The sequence below is a fragment of the Xenia sp. Carnegie-2017 genome, unplaced genomic scaffold (assembly GCF_021976095.1).
Source record: "Xenia sp. Carnegie-2017 unplaced genomic scaffold, XeniaSp_v1 HiC_scaffold_30, whole genome shotgun sequence".
Classification (NCBI taxonomy): Eukaryota; Metazoa; Cnidaria; class Anthozoa; order Malacalcyonacea; family Xeniidae; genus Xenia; species Xenia sp. Carnegie-2017.
In genome coordinates this window covers 294,133-311,607 of record NW_025813494.1, presented here as the reverse complement: position 1 = coordinate 311,607, position 17,475 = coordinate 294,133, and the positions used below count along the sequence as shown (strand labels likewise).

Sequence of the window (17,475 nt, the reverse complement as noted above, 5' to 3'; positions counted from 1 at the left end):
TCATTAAATTGCTTAATCCAAAGTTGTATGACGACTTGATAGTAACAGTTAAGGACCTAAACACCGCGATTGTTAATTGGTAAACAATATATTCGCGCGTCAGGGACGGTGTATTTCATCTATATTCGCTTGTCAGGGGACGGTGATCTCATCTATATTCGTGTATTTCATGTATATTCGCTTGTCAGGGACGGTGAATCTCATCTATATTCGTGTATTTCATCTATATTCGCTTGTCAGGGACGGTGAATCTCATCTGTATCTCAACTATATTCTCGCGTCAGGGACGGTGTTTTTCATTTATGTTCGCTCGTTACAGACGATGTATTTAATTGCTCGAAGGAAACGGCTATCTGAATATACTTGCTTAATCGGGACGGGACATCGCAACAAAACCTTTGGGATTATTATATGGAATGATTGACAGTTGGGAGTCTGATTATGTCAGTAAAATCTTGGCCGATAGTGTTGCAAATGAGCGGATTGTCGAACAGAAAACGAGATCTGAGTGGCTTCAGACACGTAGGCTTTACAGTGTTCGACAATGAACTAAATACCCAATATCGGAATCAAATATAGAGAAGACCGAAACGAAACAATAAACGTTATTGACTCGAATCAGGGATGGTTACAAGAAGGCATTCATTCTTGGTGCAACATTGGACAAAAATCAAGAGACGCAAAAACAATATGATGATAATTGGAAGGCGTTCGTTGACATTCACGAACAATACCTTGAATTAAATGAGATATGATCACTCATGATAAACACCGCACTGCATAAAACATTCATAATGAAATACCTTGAATTATCATATCAGATATGATAAACACCGCACTGCATAAAACATTCATACGAAATAATCTTTGAATCGTCCAGATGAAGAAAGAGAAATAGCAAATCGTAGCTACAAAGAACAGATGGCAAAAGGTGCATCTGGACGAAATGGTCAGATCTTGGCAAAGGAATGCCAAATTAGAAGCAAAGCAACGAGGAGAAGAGGTTAGTTCGCCTTCATTACTAACAAGTAGAAGCTCAACAAGTAAGTCAAGGAGCCATAGTTCCAAGTCTTCAATAGTGTCCAGAAGGAAAGAAATGTTAGCCCTGCACAGCTGAAGAGAGATCAGTTAGCGAAACAACATGAACTTGAAAGGAAAATGGCAGAATTAAGATTTAAAAAGGAGGCTATGGAAGCCAAAATGGAAGAAAAGGGAGCGTTGGTGAGCCTTAACACTTGCTGCGAAAAAGCAAAGATCGAACTCGAAGAAGACCACGGTAAGACCACAGCGGTAACGGTATCAAAACTAACAAAAAACCTGTCACCGTTTGCAAAGGCGTATGTTCCGCAAAGTTCGCTAGTACAAACATAGGCATACCCCAGCCAGGGAATGTTGGGGACTTGAGAAAATCGTTGAAGTAGATCAATCCGAACCACAAATAAAACAGTCGGAGGTACCAACGTAGAAAACTAAAACTAATCCAGATCAAACTGTAAGATCGTCGGAAGGCGAATCACAATCAGCTTCTATGACGAACTTAATTGAACAAAAAGCCGAACAGATCCAATTAAAGGAAGAAGGAGGAGGAGACGAGATAGTAAAGCCTTGAGAGAAGTAGTTTCGCCAAAAATCAAATATATGCACTTTGAGGGTGATGCAATAAATTATGCCTTTCATGCATAATTTTGAGACTTGCTTAGAAAAGGACAATCCAGATAATCTCTTACTCACTCAACTCCAATACAACATTGCACTGGTAAAGCACGTGATGCTATTGAGATACACAATCCTACTGGATATACACTGTATGAAAATTTTGGCAAACCGCGCATAATTGCAAAGGCTCACGTTCTAAAGTTGATGAATTTGCCGCTATTGAAGCAAGCAGATGGACCAAGTTTGTTGGAGTTAACTCGACATCTGGAAGTGGCAAACAGAACCCTTGCTAGTATGGGGCCAGAATATGAAAGCGAGCTGGACCATATGAACACCCTACGTGAATTAAATCGTAAGCTACCACTATTTATGAGAGTTAGGTGGACAGAATGTGCGGGCTCTATTATCGAATCTGGTTCTAGACCTAAATTTAAAGATCTCCTTTGTTTGTGAAGAAAGAGCCAAACTCGTGAACAATGAATTCGGAGATCTCTGTTCTGGCGTCGTAAGGAAAGATGGAGGTAAGAGATTAGATGGGAAAAGGGTCCCTCTGAGAGAACTAGTTCGTTTGTAGCTGGAGCGTACAAACGAGAGAACGGTAGAGATGGAAACTTTAAAGAAAGGAGAACATCAAACATGAAATGCCTCATTTGTCAAGAAGGCCATAGGATATGGAAAGCAATAAGTTTAGCGAGTCAATTGCGTCAACTATTGAAAAGAGGAAGATTCCATCTACAAAATGGTACAGCAACAGTAGAGTTTGATAGCAACTAATTTGAAATCAGTAATTGAAAACAGTAATTTGAAGATAGTAGACTGATAAAAGACTATTCAGCTCAAACTAAGCAAAACGCGGCGAAATTGATAAAACATGTTTTAATTAAAATACAAAGAAAAAGAGACCTTACTTTCCACTTTAGGTAACTCCTCCAAGATCTTGTTTCCAAATAATGGCAACAAAGATTTGACGTGCTTTTATATAGTAGCTACTAATAAATTATGAAAGTCAATCTTTACTTTACACTTGATACTTTCATTTGTGACACGGGAGTTGAAGTTTTAGACGTTTTCGTGACATTTATAGAATATGTCTTCTTTAATAGCAATCAACGTTTTCCGCCTTGACAAACAAACATGCAAGAGTTGTCAACAGCGTAAAGATAAAACTTAATGATTATATCATTTTAAGTCAAAGCAAAATAAGATCTATTGGTTAATCCTTATTTGTATGTACATCTAAGAATTAGCAAAACATTTTTCATGATAAATTTCACAATTTCTTTTACGACAGACACGTGGCAAGATCGTTAATGGTGGGGAGAGAGGAATATGTATAAACTGACGTATTTCAAGTTTCTTTGAAATCTATTACTTGTTACAAAGACACATACCTGCATAGCACATCATTCTGGGACTTCACTTTTTTCATCATTCTGGGACTACACTTTTCATCATTCTGGGACGTGTTGTAATTATGAAAACGTCCTAATGGGGACTCGTAAAGTGTAAACACAGTTGGGACAAGTATAAAAGTGTGTAAACACTGTGGGGACATTTAATAAAAAAAATTGACGCTGTTGGGACTTGTTTAGGTCATCAAAAACAGAAATTGTTTAATCATCAGAGAAGTGCAGGCCAGAGGCAGCGTTTTCTTTATGTTCAACTAAATATATATTTGCATCCGCAAAAGCTGCTCTTTAAAAAATCACAAACATATTCATCTGGAAAATGAGATCGAGTAAGGCCAGAACCGTGGATAATGTCAGTCTTAACGTTTTTTAACGTTTTTGCTTACTAGAAGACGGTTGAACATATTTATACTTATATTTCTTACTGTTGCTAACTTTATTTAATACCTGATATGTAGAGAAGCACTTTCTTAACTACTTTACTACCAAAAGACAAGGTTTGCATATGAAATCATTCAATCGTAAAGAAGTAATTTAAAGAGTTTGCCATCCCAATTCTTGACATTGCTTTGATTTTTCTATCTAATTTCTACACTTAAATTCTATGTAAATAAAAGTTTAAATGGTTTAACCATGATAATTAAAATAATAAAAGTAAAAGTACGATTAAAACTATTCTATTCAAAATGCTGTGTTAAAGTCAGTGTGTAATGTTGTTGCTTATAAAGGAAAGTAAAATATTCACAAACTGTAGCATAGATGCCAAGATTCAAGTTTGTTCATGGCTAAAGATTATGTACACAGACACAATCATAAAGTGTTCGGTTTAATACTGTTTAGAGATCAAATCTAGATTATACAACGAAGAACAAAGTAAAACTTTATAAAATGTAGTAACAGTCTTTACGTAATTCTAGTTGTTATTAACGACGATCGCCAGTTCTAAAGGAAATTTATAATAAGAATTAAACTACCGTAATAAGATAAAAGAAAACATGTTTTCGGAATTTTTTAAAAAAATATTCAACAAATGAATCTATTTTTACTTTTTTCTTCAACCATCAACTAATGACGTCGAGCTTTGTGGATCTTTTCCAAAAGATAAAACTTACTATTCCATCTTTTCATCTCCTTTTGTCATCGTATGTCTTGTCGTCTTTTCCTCGACAGGTGCCGGTTTACTCCTCATTGGAGTAATGGCATATGGAGTTGGTGCAGGACGCCCTTTGTCTGACTCAACAGAGGAGTGTAACTAAATAAAAACATACGTATATATTGTCATTGTATATGTATATTTTATCAGCTTCAAAATTTGTAATCAGACATAATTTTGTTCAAAATTGAAAGTTTCGCCGGATTGTAATAAGCTAATAACTTCATAAATTCTGAAGGCAGGAAGCATCGAGTCGAAAGCTCAATATATAATTATATATAAAAATCGGAGAAACTTATCAGTTTAACGATATATTTTATCATATATACATAAGATGATAAAATATTTATAGGTTTTTATACATCAAATGACCTAATAAACACAGGACGTTAAATAAATGAAATAGCAGCCTAGAAAGGAGGGGGCCTTCAATTGACACAAGGAGTTAAATAGAAAGACGTTTACATCATTCTCTATCACCAAAAACAAAACAAATAAAACAAAGTCAAGACTAAATATGCGGTTTCTTAAATATACGGTTTCTCTATCACCAAAAAAAACAAAAACAAATAAAAACAAAGTCAAGACTAAATATACGGTTTCTTAGCCCAATCGATAGCCCACTGTTAACAATGGCAATGTGTGGGGTGCGACTATTTGAGTCAAAGCGTTTACTAGAGAGAATCGCCTATGTAAAATCAAGTTTCAATGGAAATCACCGTACGTATTGTTTTCAATTGCGTTTACAGGTCTTTGGGGATCAATGTATTGCTGAATAGTATAAATTCCAAATGCGGGTGTTTTCAAATATGAGAAATTTTTAACACCCCATAATCTCCATGATGCATTCAAAATCATCACCAATCCAACAAAACAAAATAAATGCACAAATCCTATTTGTAAATAATAAATGACAAAGATCCACAATAAAACCGGATTTCAATAAAGTGTGACAAATATGTTTACGATCGTCCAGTTAATGTCTTGAGAAGGATTGAAAGATAAGAAGTTATTGATAGGTCATTTAGAGTCAAAATGACTTGAAGATAATTACCGCTAAGGTTGTCAAACGTCTCAACAACATCAAAAACAGTCCTTCTCAGGACTTCATTAACCTGGACGATCATCATTTACAAACATAAAACCGGATTTCCTTCTCTATTTTCTCTATTGATCGAGGCATACACATGTGGTGCTGCTTTACTTGGTGGTGGTTTACTTTCATCACTTGTTGATGGATTATTTACTGTTTCATATTTATTAGCAACAGATTTATAGGGATTTTCTCTACTAAGTTCTCCAACCTCTTCATAATGATTGGGTTGTTCATTATTAGCTCCAGGTAAAGGTTCAACACCATTTTCACCACTGCAACATTAACAACCATGATTAAATTTTGAACATGATATGGACGAAACTGAGAAAAACTTAATAGTAAACAAAACAGTTACTCAAAGTTCTTCACAGCACGAACAATGAGACGTTAAACTTAATTATACACGACCTTCTCACATTATTTTACGTTATTTTCACCACGGCGCCAAATGGCCCGTCGTGTTCGATATTTCCTTATAACTGATACATGCGACAAAACACTATCACCATTACAAATTATACAAACACAATTAAAACAAACAATTCACTTACTGGTATCCATTTTCTACAAATAAAAGAAGACAAAGTAGATGGTTAATAATTTGACATAAACGACAGCTTTTAAATAAAAGAAATCTACTCAACGTTTCCAACCATGAAAATTCTTATATGAATGTTTTATGAATGTTTTATGCAGCAGTGTTTGAAATTAAAATTAATTAAAAATTCTTATGTTGAACTTCATTTGCTTTGATTTATAACAGCAGAAAATGACAACTAGAATAGCGAGAAGGAACAACATTCCAACGACAATACCAATGATAAGACCGATGTTTGATACACCGTCGCCATCTTTGCGAACTTTGATAAATTCTATCAAACAACAGTGTTATTAATAACTACTAGGTCAAACAAATATTTAAAATAGCCAAAAGCCAGACTAAAACAATTGTCATAAGCAAAAAGGAACACTAAAGTATGTTAGCGTCCTAAATGGGAACAAAATTGCTGAATTTTAAAGAGCTTTAAAACATTAAAGATACATTTCCAAAATGATATTTCCACTTGAAATTAACAACAGAAAACGTTAAAATTACCGTTATTAGTGGGAGCGGAACTAGTTGATGGCAAAATGGTCATCGATGAAGACATTGTCGGCAATGAACTGGAAGAACTTTGTTGGTCTAGCACATTGACAGAAATGGTTCGTATTAGAATTACATCATTAATGAAATTCTTTTATTTCTGTTTTTTATAGTATGTTAAAACACATTTAGAGTGCCATGAAATACATGAAAATAGTTTAAGCGCCAAGTAATCTATTTAAATTAATAAACTCAAGGCAATTAACGTTTAAGGCAACTTTAATACCGTTGAAATGAAATACAGATATGGTGAAATTTTTTTTACTTACGCTTACTGAAGAATGTATACATATAGCAAGAAATAATATGGTTAATGTTACTGAACTCCCTACATTTACTTCACCACACTAGAAACAACAGTATTTTCTTTAAGCCCCTAACTTAAACTTTAGTTTGTATCGACGACTGAACGACGAAAACTTCTGTATTTTTTGGCGATATTGATATAACGCTGTGATTCTCTTGTTATGTGCGTACTCACTCAACTTAGTGTACGCTACAAGTTATGTTTCTGCCTACCTATAGTTCAATCTCATAAAGAAACGGACGGAAACTAAAGTCTTGAGTTGGTGCGGCAATAAAATGAAAAGCTGTTGCATTCGTAGCAATCTTCTAGTGTTTAATATAATTTCATACGACTGTTTTAAGTGCAGCGAAGTAAAAGAACTTCATTAATATTTTAAGATGACCATAGCCCGTCAATTTTTGCCACCAAAATAGCTCGTATATAATGAAAATAAAAGTCCAACAAGAGATAAACTGAGATTCTTAAAGTTACCTCGGCTGACAGTCAGATTTTAACATCAGATAAATCACTTCCATGTTTATTCTTTGCTTCACAACGATATGAACCAGCGTTATTGAAGTTGACAGATTGAATGATGTATGTCCTGTCATTACTGACAACACGCATATTACCAGTACCATTATGATAAATTGTGTAGGTTGGTTCAGGATAACCATCTGATTCACAGGTTATTGTCACTTTATGATCTTTTACTGACATTGGACTGATGGTAATATTGGTTTGTTGTGGTGGATCTGTAAAGAATAAAATTCATATTCTACTGTCTTTATAGGTTTTTATAATTGCAAACGTCGAAAATGAAATTTGAAACAAAATTATGAAACTTACAAGCAGCTTTTCTGTATTTCAATGGATTTTCATCTCTAAAACGTGGATCATTATAACTTTGTGCTTTACATCTGTAATTTCCACCATCATTCATTGTAACATTAGTGATTACTAATGTCTTACTTACAACTCCAACATCATCACCAAATATGTTGTTATTTTTATCAAACCATGTGACATTAGCAGGAGGGTTACCTCCTTCACCTCTACATACACATGACACATTATCACCTTCATTCACAACCAGAAGATTTGAACAATTGTGTACAACATTTGGTTTCACTGAAATTAAAAGCATAAAATTTTCATCACTTAAATATATGTTGTCATTAGTCCGTTTTGATAAGCACAGTCAAATTTATCTGGTAACACATAGGAGAGCAACATTTTAAAATATGGGAAAATTTGCTGTGACTATAAATAACATCTTGGTGTTAATTTGGGCTTAGACTCAAAATTCATTTACTTGTTGCCATATTTATTTAGGAGCCACACGTTAGGTCTGGAAGACAGAAAAGAGTTGGATAAAGTTATCAATTTGCCTACGTATGTTTTAAAACGAGTCTTTAAATCTTTCTTTTCTCATATACAAAACATATATCACTCAACAAGTCAGAAGTAAAAACCTGCATGAATCAGAAGAACATTTCATTACAATTAATCTAATTTTCTGTCACAAGAGAACTTAATTTTGGGAGTTGGTAGATCTTCTGCCAGCAGTTAAATATACCGAGGCCTTTATAATTCTTCATATTACACACAACCTCTTTCAATAATTGCTGAATATTGTATTTTCAAACGAATTCAGCTGGGCAGAGCTGAATGTAAAATATTCATACCAATTGATTACTAACGAGTTTGGCCAAACTTGTATAGCCAATTAATTCACCATATTCAACACCAATCACAACTTTGGGCAGTTGTGAAGAAATCGGTACAATTCTTACTTTTCAAAAATATTGATGAGTTGAAATCAGCTTTACAACTGTGCCCAGACTAACTACATCTATGCCAAAGCGCATTAATCCAGTTATTCAAACTAGAGGAGGGCCTAATTACTGACTACCTAAATGTATACATTTTTGTGTAAATTAAAGCTATGTATTTGTTGATTTTACAATTTATAGACATGCAATACCACAAAGAGCCATCACCTTGTTTAAAGTGTTGTGGTTGTATTTTTACCATTTGGATTGTTTTAAATGTAGCTATATGAATAAGATTCCTAAGTTGGCAATATTATTCTAACTTACTGAGCTGCACCAGTTTAATTTCTAAATACAACAAGTAACTGTAATAACGTTTTTGGAAAATTTTCAGGCCAAGTTTCCCCATTAAATACTCAGAACAATGCATACAACACAAGAAAGACTGAAATAATTTAAACATACCAGCAATATAAACATTTACTCTTGATCGAAGAGTAGGAAGAACAGTTGAAATAGCTAATGTAAATTCACCATTGTAACTTTGATTTACATTCTTCAGCCACAAAGTTCCAGATTTAAAAACTTCCACTGTTAAAGGTGATGGTGAATATTGAGTCTGTCACTAATAGGAATAATCTTGCAATTTGTTGAGGGGAAGATGAACCACGAGGTATAAACCCCAAGTCCATAAATTAATGTTTCCAGTAACATTTAATGTCCAAGTTATATTGTGAGAAGATCCAGGTAAAAATACAAATCTTGACCATCAGGTGGAGATGTTATTGTTCCTGAAATTGAAATTGATATTAATATGTCAAAACCATTATAAAAACAATAGATGCATGGTTGTAAAAGTTATGTACCTCTGCAAAATGAAATAAATATTGAAATGCCATGATTAAAATTTTAAACTTGCCTTCATTATTTTCCTAAAAAATACAAATATTATGTAATGCTTTAGAATTCATTAGAGTTAAGAGCACCATTTTCAATTTCAACCACACCATATAGCAAGCTGCACCCACATCATCTACAGAATACTTTGATGCTCAATCCGTAAATGCAGTATTTCAAATGCATTCTTTAATAAAATCAATTATCTGTTTCTTTCTTCTTAATTAATTTGGAAACAAATATAACGAATATGATTTTTCTTTCAAAACTTTCGATTCTAACTCTATCATTATCAAGTAATAAGTTCACAGTTTCAGTTTGAGTGTATTTTCTATTACGATTGTTGATAGACTTGCATTTCACAGCGAATTGCAACACTTTACTACATTAAACAAACTTGGAAGGTCATCAATTCGATAAAAGAAACTCACAAGTTGAAAGAAATAAATTGATTTGAGTAGAAAAGCAAAGTATTACTGGAGGCAGGAGCATAGATCAACGAAAATAAAAGACATAGCATAATGATACATATATAACCAGGGCCGGATTAACTCTCAGGAAGCCTCAGTCAGGTTCGGTGACCTTTATTGCATAAATTCCCATGGTAATACTTAGACCATACGACCTAGGCATGCAATAAGCAGAAACAGTCCGGTTTAGTCGACCTGTTTAAAGTAACTAAACAAAATTAGTTTCTCACTGAGGGAAACTAAGAAGTAGTTCATTTTCAAATTGGCTTTATTTTGATGACCCATCTCCCATGCTGGATGAGTCATCAACAAAACCAATCATATATATACAAGTTGATTCACCCAAACAGATAACAAATGTTCACAACTGACGAGTTGTTTGCCTAAATGCAAAGCTAAAATAGTTCTTTTCCGAACTCTTGATGTTTTCTTCGTTTTCTCTGTTTAGTTTTTTCGGTTTTATCTAGGGTTTCGTGGTTTTATTTGGTCTCAGTCCATTCGCTATGGCAATTGTTTTTAGGCGATATTCAAATTTGTCACCACGAAGACATTCAAAGAGTTATCACAATTAACTTCATCCGACGGAAAACCAATATGGGTACATGGAAGTCATATAACGTTGAACTCGAAATTCATACATCATATCATCATAGTGAATAAAACCGAACGGCTTATTTAACGCTTTGTCTTTGTCGAAGCGTTTAAACTAAAATGTTTACTTTATACGGAGGTCAGTTGTCTTATGTTTCAGCATCGTTTCTGCTTTTGATGAAAAATATGACTTGTACAAACAAAATTTGCCTTTATGGAAATATTATTCTTGTGACATCCTTTTACGCAGAATTTAAATCGCCATAATTTTCGTAATGCGAATTCAATGCACGGCGTGATGGCGTCTTGCAAGTGTAATGAATATTTACGCCAGCACCTTACAGCAAAACAATCTTTTTCTTAAGATTACAAGAGCAAGTACATGTGCATTAACAATAAACGAAATACGAAATGTGACTCACCCAGATATTTTGGCTTGTTTCTTTGGCTTTTTGTCTCTTGTATTTAATATTTAATTTTCTAGATATTGAGACGACAGCTAAAGTGTGATCTTCTGAAGTGCTCGATCGGTCTACCAACAAACTGAACATTCAACAGCTCAACTAAGTAAGAAACATGTTCACTTTCGAATGTTCGATTGCTGTTGCTAAGCAGTTTGCACTAAGGAGTTTATTTTAAGGTGTGACAGTATCAAATTCAAACAAATTCTGATATTCATAGGTAAATATGCATAAAAGGCTCCTCCCAAAGTGGGGGGCGCAATCTAATTGAATACCATAAAGTTCATATGGAAATAAGTACTTGAAGGAAAATTAATTGCAAATCACATGAATACATTTTAAAATGTTTGTTTTACATTTGTCTGTTTGCATTATTGCTGTTTCTAAAGAAATAAAAGATGATTGTGTTTGCACTGGCTTAGGTAAATCGAGGAGACGTTTATGAGAAGTATCAAGCGGTAAAAGTGCAACCATCGACAACTCGACCTTCGGTCTCAAGCTTTCACTGATTTTCTCTCAAGTTCTCCTAAGTCCTCAGTTTGTATAAGCCTTTTAAATAAAACATAAATAAGTCAGAAAACTATGTAGAGACAGGCGGACTGAGGTCAAGTCAAGGTCTCCAAAAAGTATTCCTAAAATTAAAATGTTGTGTAAAATGTTCAAAAGATGAAAGGTCTATTTCTTTGACCATCCCATTTTATATATTTTTGAAAAACAAGATGAGAAGAGCTATGACTTGTATAATGGTAACAATACCATTATCCAGACATGACACAGTAGTTAGTGGAACTGAGGAAGGTGGGACAAACCTGATGAGGAACTGTTTAGTTACACAACGACTGGGCAGATTGAGCAAATGTTTCCGGATCTCGTGGTGTGTGGATAATGTCTTGTTGACTGTGGCAACAGATAAATCATAAGACCACAAGAGATTTTTGTTAAGGACTGAATTTAAATTTTGTGTATAGTGTAACACAGGTGTAACATAATAACGTTCATTATCTCTGATACTTCTTTAAAAGAAAATTTAAGCAAATCGCTCTTTATAGCAAACTTTAGCTCTAACCACACAATGCAATTAACATCTCGAGTTCGCCTTAGAGTTAATGGAAATGTTTAATTCAATTTATCCAATGCTCAATCAAAATGCTTCAATCTTGTTATCATATGTATTTTAGTATTTCTATAATTTCGTAAAAGCACTATTGCCAATACACATTTAATATAAACGACAACTTTTGAAAATAGACATGTTTCGACATGTCATGATGCCATCTTCAGTATGAGTGAAATAATAGGTGATACAAGGTTTATATAAAAGTAATATGATACATAAATTACAACAATAAAAAGGAAATAAGATAAATTAATGAGGAGCGTCCGAGCGTATTATAAACTAAATATTGTATTGAATTTAAAAAGTTGAACATTGAGGTCAGGTTTAGTTTTGTTAATGTGGAGTGCTTCTTTGATTTTAAAGGTGAATGAGGTGTCGGCAGTGTCGATGATTTTGAAACAAGAGGGTGAATAGTTGGTTTTGCATGAGTCGGTAGATATGAGAGTTTTTGTCTGTTGTGGTATGTTCCCTCATTCTGGTGGATAAATGGCGCGAAGTTTTGCCAATGTATCGGGAATTACATCCCGCGCAATGGAATTCATACCACCATAGATTTAATTGAATCAGGATTGGTCTTTGAATGAGAAAAGGTTTTGATTTTGAATGATGTGAAAATTAGTCGAATGTCAATATCTGTACAGAAGCGTTTCATAATGTTTGTAAGTCTGCGTTGTATGTGAGTAATGTCCGATGTATGGTAGTTTGAAGTATAGAGTTGTTATTTGGAAATGAAAATTCCCGATACATTGGCGAAATTTCGCGCCATTTATCCACCAGAATGAGGGAACATACCACAACAGACAAAAACTCATATCTACCGACTCATGCAAACCAACTATTCACCCTCTTGCTTCAAAATCATCAACATTGCCGACACCTCATTCACCCTTAAAATCAAAGAAGCACTCCACTTTAACAAACTTAACCCTGTCCTCAATGTTCAAGTTTTTAAATTCAATACAATATTTAGTATATAATACGCACGGACGCTCCCCATTAATTTATCTTATTTCCTTTTTATTGTTGTAATTTATGTATCATATTACTTTTATAAACCTTGTATCACCTATTATTTCACTCATACTGATGGCATCATGACATGTCGAACATGTCTATTTTCAAAAAGTTGTCGTTTATATTAAATGTGTATTTGCAATAGTGCTTTTACGAAATTATAGAAATACTAAAATACATATGATAACAAGATTGGAGCATTTGATTGAGCATTGATAAAGTGAATTAAACATTTCCATTAATCCTAAGAAGGTCGAGATGTTAATTGCATTGTGTGGTTAGATAAAGTTTGCTATAAAAGAGTGATTTGCTTTAAATTTTCTTTTAATGAAGTATTAGAGATAATGAACGTTATTATGTTACACCTGTGTTACACCTATACACAAATTTAAATTCAGTCCTTAACAAATCTCTTGTGGTCTTATGATTTATCTAATTGTTACAGTCAACAAAGACATTATCCACACACCACGAGATCCGAAACATTTGCTCAATCTGCTCCAGTCACGTTGTGTAACTAAACAGTTCCTTATCAGGTTTGTCCCACCTTCCTCAGTTCCACTAACTACTGTGTCCTGTCTGGATAATGGTATTGTTACCATTATACAAGTCATAGCTCTTCATCTTGTTTTTCAAAATATATAAAATATATGTTTGCACAGGATGGTCAAAGAAATAGACCTTTCATCTTTTGAACATTTCAATACACAACATTTTAATTTTAGGAATACTTTTTGGAGACCTTGACTTGACCTCAGTCTGCCTGTCTCTCATAGTTTCTTGACTTATTTATGTTTTTATTTAAAGGCTTATACAAACTGAGGAGACTTAGAGAACTGAGAGAAAATCAGTGAAAGCTTGAGACCGAAGGTCGAGTTGTCGATGGTTGCACCTTTTACCCGCTTGATAGTTCTCATAAACGTCTCCTCGATTTACCTAAGCCAGTGCAAACACAATCATCTTTTATTTCTTTAGAAAACAGCAATAATGCAAACAGACAAATGTAAAACAAACATTTTAAAATGTATTCATGTGATTTGCAATTAATTTGCCTTCAAGTACTTATTTCCATATGAACTTTATGGTATTCAATTAAGAATTAGATTACGCACGCCCTGCTGTTAAATGTTCAGTTTGTTCGTTTAGTTGCTAAAAGACCGATCGAGCACTTCAGAAGATCACACTTTATTGTCTCAATATTCACAAAATTGAATATTAAATAAAGGCATTTTCATTGTGTTGTCGACGTATAAAATACAAGAGACAAGAAACAAGAAACAAGCCAAAATATCTGGGTAAGTTACATTTCGTATTTCGTTTTATTGTTAATGCACATGTGTACTTGCTGTTGTAAGTCTTAAGTAAAAGATTGTTTTGCTGTAAGGTGTTGGCGTAAATATTCATACCACTTGAAGACGCCATCACGCCGTGCATTGAATTCGCATTACGAAAATTATGGCGATTTTGAATTTCAAATTGTGAGAAAAATCATTGAGCATTTCTTCAGTTAAAATGTTTTTGTTTGTGCTTTTGAAGGGTAGTACATTGAGTGGAAATCGATGATAATTTCTTACGATATTAAAGTGAATCTTTATATATATTAAAATTCTGCGTAAAAGGATGTCACAAGAATAATATTTCCATAAAGGTAAATTTTGTTTGTACAAGTCATATTTTTTCATCAAAAGTAAGAAACGATGCTGAAACATAAGACAATTGACATTCCATAAAGTAAACAATTTTAGTCTAAACGCTTCGACAAAGACAAAGCGTTAAATAAGCCGTTTGGTTTTATTCACTATGATGATATGATGTATGAATTTCGAGTTCAACGTTATGACTTCCATGTACCCATATTGGTTTTCCGTCGGATGAAGTTAATTGTGATAACTTTGAATATACACAATGCACAAGACAAACTTCCGGCCAATTTGAAGTTTGGATAGAATACTAGCGAAGTACGTACGTTGTAATTGTATGTCACGCGAAGTATACAAGTGCAGATTCATAAGAAAGGAATAAGAGTAAAAGACGAAACGGTGAAATAGGTCGTTTTACAATATTTGGGAAAGATTTGTCGACGACATCTTTGCCATTGTCAAGAAAGAAAACTGAACAAATCCTACACACCATAAACATTACCACAACGAACATAACCTTCACTAAAGGCGAAGAGCACGACGAACAACTTACCTTCCTCGACATCCTACTAACCAGAACAGGGGAAAACGACAAACATGATTTGAATGTTCAAGTTTCTTTGTTAAACTTTTCCAACGAACCATTTTAAGTGACTTATGAAATTTGTGCCTAAAGAAAACATGTTTTACTATTGTAATTGTAGTAGAAGTCGAGGATCGTGACTAAAACACCACACGAGTACATACGAGTACATACGAGTGACATACGAGTACATACGAGTACATACAGGTGACATACGAGTACATACGAGTGAATACGACTATATACTGGTCAACAAATGAGAAACAACACAATTTCTTTAATACATTGATATTTGCGTTTATTTTTCCTTGTATTTGTGTGGACTTTGGGGCAACCTTTTGATGTATTTAAATGCTGAAAAGGTATTTTACTTTCATACTACATTCATTTGTATGTTTTAGTTGAATTTGTTATAGATATTTTGTCGATGCGATTTGCCAGTATTTGAGGCTTTTGACACACTTTCACCTAGGAAATACATATTTATGAAAGCGATTATACATTCATTTTGACTCTGAAGATGACTTCATATAGCACGTTTTCAAGGCATTATTCTTACATTGCATATTTAATCGCTTTCATAAATATGTATTTCCTAGGTGAAAGTGTTTCAGAAAGTGCTCAAATACTGGCAAATCGCATCGACAAAATATCTATAACAATTTCAACTGAAACATACGAATGAATGAAGTATGAAAGTAAAATACCTTTCCAGCATTTAAATCCATCAAATGGTTGCCCCAAAGTCCACACAAATACAAGGAAAAATAAACGCAAATATCAATATATTGAAGAAATTGTGTTTTTCTCATTTGTTGACCAGCATATAGTCGTATGTCACTGTATGTACTCGTATGTCACTGTATACTGCATGTACTGTATGTACTCGTGTGGTGTTTTAGTCACGATCAGAAGTCGAGAACCTGTGTTATTGTCGATTTCAGTTAACTTTTCAAATGGTGGTTGCCAAGTTACTTTCTAATGTTGCCAACTACATCTCCAACTACGGAATATTCGATATAAACTTGTCAACTTGTTGACAAGTTGTGTACTTGAGTACTGAAGTTCAGTGGCGTAGCTAGGAAAAATAGTCACTCCCGCCAATCCATCTCGCGCCGGAGGCGCGAGCCCACTAGGGGGGTCCGGGGGCATAGTCCCCCGGAAAATTTTGAAATCCAGAGCCTTGGAACAGCATTTTGCGATTTCGAGGGCGAATTATTTGTTGTACAATAATTTATAAACCCATTTTTGTTAGCTGCATTCTTAATGTGGCAATCGTTGAAACTGCAACTAGTTAAAAAGGTACTAAAGGTTGTGAACCAAAAGTTGCGAAGTACTGGCAAACGCGAAAGGTCTGTGTTGTAGGCAAGTGAAAGCTTAATAAATTGCTCACTGATAATGGCAGATGAATTGAGGTGTTTCTTAATAGTTTTAAGGATAAATTGGGAAACAAAGTTGAAGTAATAGAAAAAGCTTTGAAGTTTTGAAAAGCTTTTGAAAAGCTTTGAATTTTCTTTACGACTGTTGCTGAAATTGTTAAGTAATGAAAATCTTGATCACCTTTAAAAGAATACGAACTTGCCGCTTGGGGCAAGGAAAGTTTTAGAATTTCATCTCGATTTGCTGCGGAAGCAGTCACCGTTATTAAAACTTTCAAAATCTCAATCAAAAAGTTGTCTTGACGTGGATGAAAATCCATCTGCTTCGTACGAGGTAGGTCGTAAAGGACATATTTCAAAACTGAATACTTTCGTGCGTCATTGTTTTAGGTCACAATAAAAATAAATGTATAAATTTATAATGTTGCGTTTAACTATCTGAAATAGGATACAAGTATACCCGCTAAACGTTCATTGGAAAATCGGCGAAGGACAATCGAAGACTCAATTCATCACAACAAACAAGATTTGGAAGAGATGAACGCAATTAGAATCAATGAATTTAAATGTTCCTGAATTACTAATGATTGGTCATCTGCAGCAACTGCCACCACCGAGGTCACAGAAACACAAACTAAACCGTGTATTCTTGAAAATGTTCCGCTACTTATTGTGGACTTAAAGACAAACATCCCGAATATTCTGCGGACATGAATCGATTGAAGTTTAAGATAAAACAAAACATTAGACTATTAAGCAACTCCAAGAAGAATTAAAGCCAGAGTGAGCACCAATTTATAAAAT

The 17,475-nt window shown here is 34.0% G+C and overlaps 1 protein-coding gene and 1 long non-coding RNA gene across 3 annotated transcripts; both read right to left on the bottom strand.

Annotated features, from left to right (window-relative positions):
• Positions 1-3,825: 3,825 nt before the first annotated feature.
• LOC124455215 (putative proline-rich receptor-like protein kinase PERK6) lies at positions 3,826-7,474 on the bottom strand. 2 transcript variants are annotated; one of them, XM_047005903.1, is made up of 7 exons: positions 7,237-7,474; positions 6,411-6,497; positions 6,058-6,186; positions 5,866-5,878; positions 5,523-5,586; positions 4,178-4,317; positions 3,826-4,007 (listed from the first exon to the last, which is right to left on the bottom strand). In XM_047005903.1, coding segments are annotated over exons 2-7 (402 nt in total). In that variant the 5' UTR covers positions 6,466-6,497; positions 7,237-7,474; the 3' UTR covers positions 3,826-4,006. The 2 variants fall into 2 exon arrangements, with proteins under 2 accessions (XP_046861859.1, XP_046861862.1); XM_047005906.1 differs by lacking the exon at positions 7,237-7,474 and having other exon boundaries at positions 6,411-7,002.
• A 151-nt stretch (positions 7,475-7,625) lies between these two features.
• On the bottom strand, positions 7,626-9,396 carry LOC124455214. Its single transcript, XR_006951776.1, has 3 exons — positions 9,386-9,396; positions 8,985-9,310; positions 7,626-7,875 (listed from the first exon to the last, which is right to left on the bottom strand). It is a non-coding gene; the product is annotated as an uncharacterized LOC124455214 (long non-coding RNA).
• Positions 9,397-17,475: the final 8,079 nt, after the last annotated feature.